At 53.8% G+C, this 3,998-nt stretch overlaps 1 protein-coding gene across 1 annotated transcript in view; it reads left to right on the forward strand.

Annotated features, from left to right (window-relative positions):
• Positions 1-3,998, forward strand: part of MYOM2 (myomesin 2) — a 68,449-nt gene that overhangs the window by 22,306 nt on the left and 42,145 nt on the right. Inside the window, exons 13-14 of the mRNA XM_012645867.1 lie at positions 1,477-1,604; positions 1,693-1,765. Coding sequence (XP_012501321.1) covers positions 1,477-1,604; positions 1,693-1,765 — 201 coding nt within the window. The remainder of the gene's footprint in view (positions 1-1,476; positions 1,605-1,692; positions 1,766-3,998) is intronic.

Consider the following 3,998-nt stretch of genomic DNA (forward strand, 5'->3'; position numbering starts at 1 on the left):
TGGGGGGCCGACCACAAGTCTGTGGGGCTCTCGCTGCTGCACGGCCCAGGTGGTGAAGACGTCTCAGCAGCTCAAGTTTCCTCCCCGCCGGGGTCCCTGCTGACGAGGTCCCGGCTGGACTCTCGCTTCCCGCCTGGACCTCAGAGGAGACGTCTCCTGTTCCGCTCTCTCTGGGCCGGGGGCTACGTGCGGGTCTGAATCAGCAGGAGGGTCTGGAAGAGCGTGAAGGAGGCTCTGCAGTCCGCCGCCCGCGCCCACCCTGCTTTCGTTACCTGCCGTGTTTCCTTCCGTGCTCTCGGTTTGCGTCTCGTGGGCGGGGTGAACCGTGATGCAGCTTTGGGATGTCGGCAGGTATCACGGGAAGACGAGTTTTCCGTGTCTTCTCTCTCCCGAGGTCTCCTTTGTGGTCTGTACGTGTGGACACGCGTCCTCCCTGCCCCACGGCTCAGCCACGTGTGAGCTTTCCTTGAGACGGGCTCACTCCCTGTTTGAAATTCAACCCACTGGCCAGAACGATCTCAGACCGGGCCCGAGCTGCCTTTAAAATGTTATGAGCCCCGTAACGGGACTCTCATGCAGTGAAACCCAATCTTGTTGTGTGGCTGTTCTAGTCCTTGCCTGCAGCAGAGTCCTGAGGCAACAACCGGATATTGAGAAGGGCTCAGAGACGTCCCAGGGAGGTTTCAAACCATCTTAATCATGTGCTAATCTAATGGGAAGCTCATAATGTTTTGTGGGTCTGGAAAACCTCCACCCCTTATAAGAATCTCCCGCAAATTCGAACAGAAAACCCTGCATCTCACATTGTATTTAAAAGAAGCCGTGTGTCGGAAGCGCGGCGTGCTGGACATCTGTGGTGGCGAATGCTCTCTCCTCGCTGCTTGCGAAAGGCAGGTCAACGTCGCTCCAGAGTTTCAAATAAGCAGGTGTAGGAAACGGTGCTTGCGCACATGGTTCGGATCTTCGGAGGGAGGACCGAACACGGTGCTTTAGAAGTTGATGTATGATTTAAACTCTTCGAGATACGACAGCAGGGAGAAAGCAACTCCCCGAGAGGGTCGTTAGCGACGGCACAACCTCACCTGTGAGGCTCCCGCACCGCAGATCACAGAATGTGATGGTTTCTCCGCACAAATCCTCAGTGCGGTCAGGGCCCTGTTTCTGGGTAAAGGCCGGATTTCTTCTGGAAAATCCTCTCCTTTCTTCCGAAAGACTTTCAGATGAGACTTTTCTTATGAACTGGCACATATACCTGCATTAGAAACAAAAGTGTTTAATAATTGCATGATGTTTAACAGTGTATTACACTTTGGCTCTGAAAAAATAGTCTTTGGGTTCGTTTGTTTTCCCAAAACAGAAACAAAGCAAAGGACAGCATAATGTGGCAGCTCTTCAGAGCCCAGGGACACCCCAGTGACCCCGGGGGGCTGCGGGGCGACGGGTTCCTCCCCACTCACAGGTCTGCTCCTCCTGCAGGCGAGGTCCAGATCCCGGGACCCCCCACCAACCTGCACGCCTCGGAGATCAGCAGGAACTACGTGGTCCTCAGCTGGGAGCCGCCCGCCCCCCGCGGCAAGGACCCGCTGATGTACTTCATCGAGAAGGTACCGAGGCCCTGCGCGGTGGCGCTCTCTGTGCCGTAGGAGGAGCAGGTCCCAGCGGTGGTCACAGACACTCCTCACGTGGGTGCAGGGGCCGGAGGGGCGTCCTGGGACGGACGGGGCCCGAGGGGCTGTGTGCACGTCCGACTTTGCCCTGGGCGTGAGTTTGTCCTCTGGGCTGCGAAGGACTGACCCCCCGGGGTCCTCCTTGTGTGGATGCCTGTCCCTGAGCAGCAGGATGGTCGCCCTGGCTCACGGGTGTGTGCACAGCCCCTGGGTGGCCACCTCGTAGAGGGAATTCACTCACAGAATCACTACGTCACCGGCTTGAAGCCCTTTTTGCCCTGAACGCATATAAAAAATGCAAAATACATTGTCAATTGCAGCCCTGTAAACACACACACGTGTGCATGTATGTAGCCAACAGAATTCGTGAATGACAGCCTTGCCCGTTGGGCATCCTGTCTTACTCTAGTCCGTCCTGTTGTGTTAAAAACGCAGGTCGTGACCCCTAATCTGACGTGGTGTCCTGCCATAGCTGGAGAAGCCTTTACAGTCCTGAGAACTTGTAACTGTGGTTTGGGGACGCCAAGTTTGTGTTATAACATGTACGACACCATATGTAGCACACACAGATGACAGAACGACATTTAAAATAACCGTGTGATCTCTCACACAAAACCACGTCCAGTACTCAGCGGGGCTGCAGGAGCGGGAGTGGACACCGTCTCAGAGTCCAGAACACACGGCGACCCTCGGCCTTCGCTGTGTCTCTGCAGCGGCTGGTGACCTGGGCGGTTGTAGCTGGAATCACTGCAGGGTGACATGTCACCTCATCGATTCCGGTGATAAAATGTAGTTATTTGCAGACAAACATACCGGTGGTCAGCCCCTCTGTGTGGCTGCCCCAGGAAGGAGGGTGTCTGAGGGTTCCCCATCGGGTTTGCCTGTCCCTGGGGCTGTCTGCGTTATTAGCTGCAGTCAGTACAGAGGATGCGGCAGACACACGCTTTGATGCAGGAGAGGAAGCTCCAGCACAGCTGGGGTGACCCTGCCCGGGACCCTCCGCAGTGGGCACGGTGGCCAGTCCACCCCAGCCCACCTGGCACGGTCTCCGGTGGCTCAGTGCCTAGCAAGGCCTTAAAGGAACCACAGAACAGTTACAACCTTTTTTTCCACCTTGATCCTGCATTTCCCTTCCATGCTGAGGCCAGGCACGGAACGGTGTGGGCGGCAACCACGCAGTCAACACAATTGATTTTAGCCCATCGCTCCACGCTGCGCGTGTGGTGGGGGGCGGGGGCTTCCCTCTGAGCGAGCTGGTTTCGTGATTCCAACTTCAGTGACGGCTGAAGGCACTTTTCCCGGGTAGATGTGCGTTGGTGCGTGGCCTGCTCTCTGTGTGCTGGGACCGTGGGTTAGCGCCTGGTGGTCGGTCGTTCTCCGTGAGGGCTTTTGCTCACGTGGAGCAGCGTGTCTGGCACGTGGTGCGTGGTCCCGGGGCGTGGCGGGCAGCCCCTGCGGAGGCGTCCTGACCCCCACGCTGCCCTCCAGGCTCTGCCTGAAATACGGACAGGGCAGGGCTCGGTTCTGCTGCAAGCTCTTCTGCCGCTTCTAGAAGCTTGGCGTCAGTCCCCTGCAGACCCTCCCCTGAGCTTGATGTCTTTTAATCTGCCTGACCCCAACTGGGAGTCCCCCACACCCCAGACTTTGCCATCCGGACTGCAGACACTCGCAATCACGAAGAATTCGGGCCCACGCGGGGCTGCCTACCACACGAATGCCCAGGCCCAGGCAGTTCCAAAATAGTGACCTTTCACCTTTGCAAAATGACAGAAAACGTCTCTTTTAAATATGAATCTAATTTCCAGAAGCCTGGGTCGATATCTAAATATTTTCAGCAGGCTTTAGCAGGGTCAATGTAAATCCAACGTTTACTACCACAAAATTACTTTCAGAGGGGGTTTTACCGCTGTAGGGAAAACAACAATAAAACATATAATCGAGGTTCTTGAGGTAATTATCAAAGATAAAAATTAAACACAGTATATAAAATTTGGAAAATACAGGGAAGTTACTTAGAGTACAATTAAAATCACTAATAATTCCATCATATAAAATAGCCAGGTTAATGAGATCCATATAGATTTTCACGTACTTACTGTATCGTAGGTATAATTCTGTATTACATTTAACAAAATGACATGATTCCTCTCATCTGATTAAAGATCTTTATGCGATCATTTAAACGGCTGCACTTCTAAAATGCACGAACATATCATAATGGGATAACGGGCCTTACCCTATGGGTAGATATTTAGATTGCGGTCACTTTGTCAGCACTGCAAGTAGCTACAAATTATAAAAATTTTAAACCGAAATGTGGACCATTGAGTT

Source organism: Propithecus coquereli, unplaced genomic scaffold (assembly GCF_000956105.1).
Source record: "Propithecus coquereli isolate 6110/MARCELLA unplaced genomic scaffold, Pcoq_1.0 Scaffold238, whole genome shotgun sequence".
NCBI lineage: Eukaryota > Metazoa > Chordata > Mammalia > Primates > Indriidae > Propithecus > Propithecus coquereli.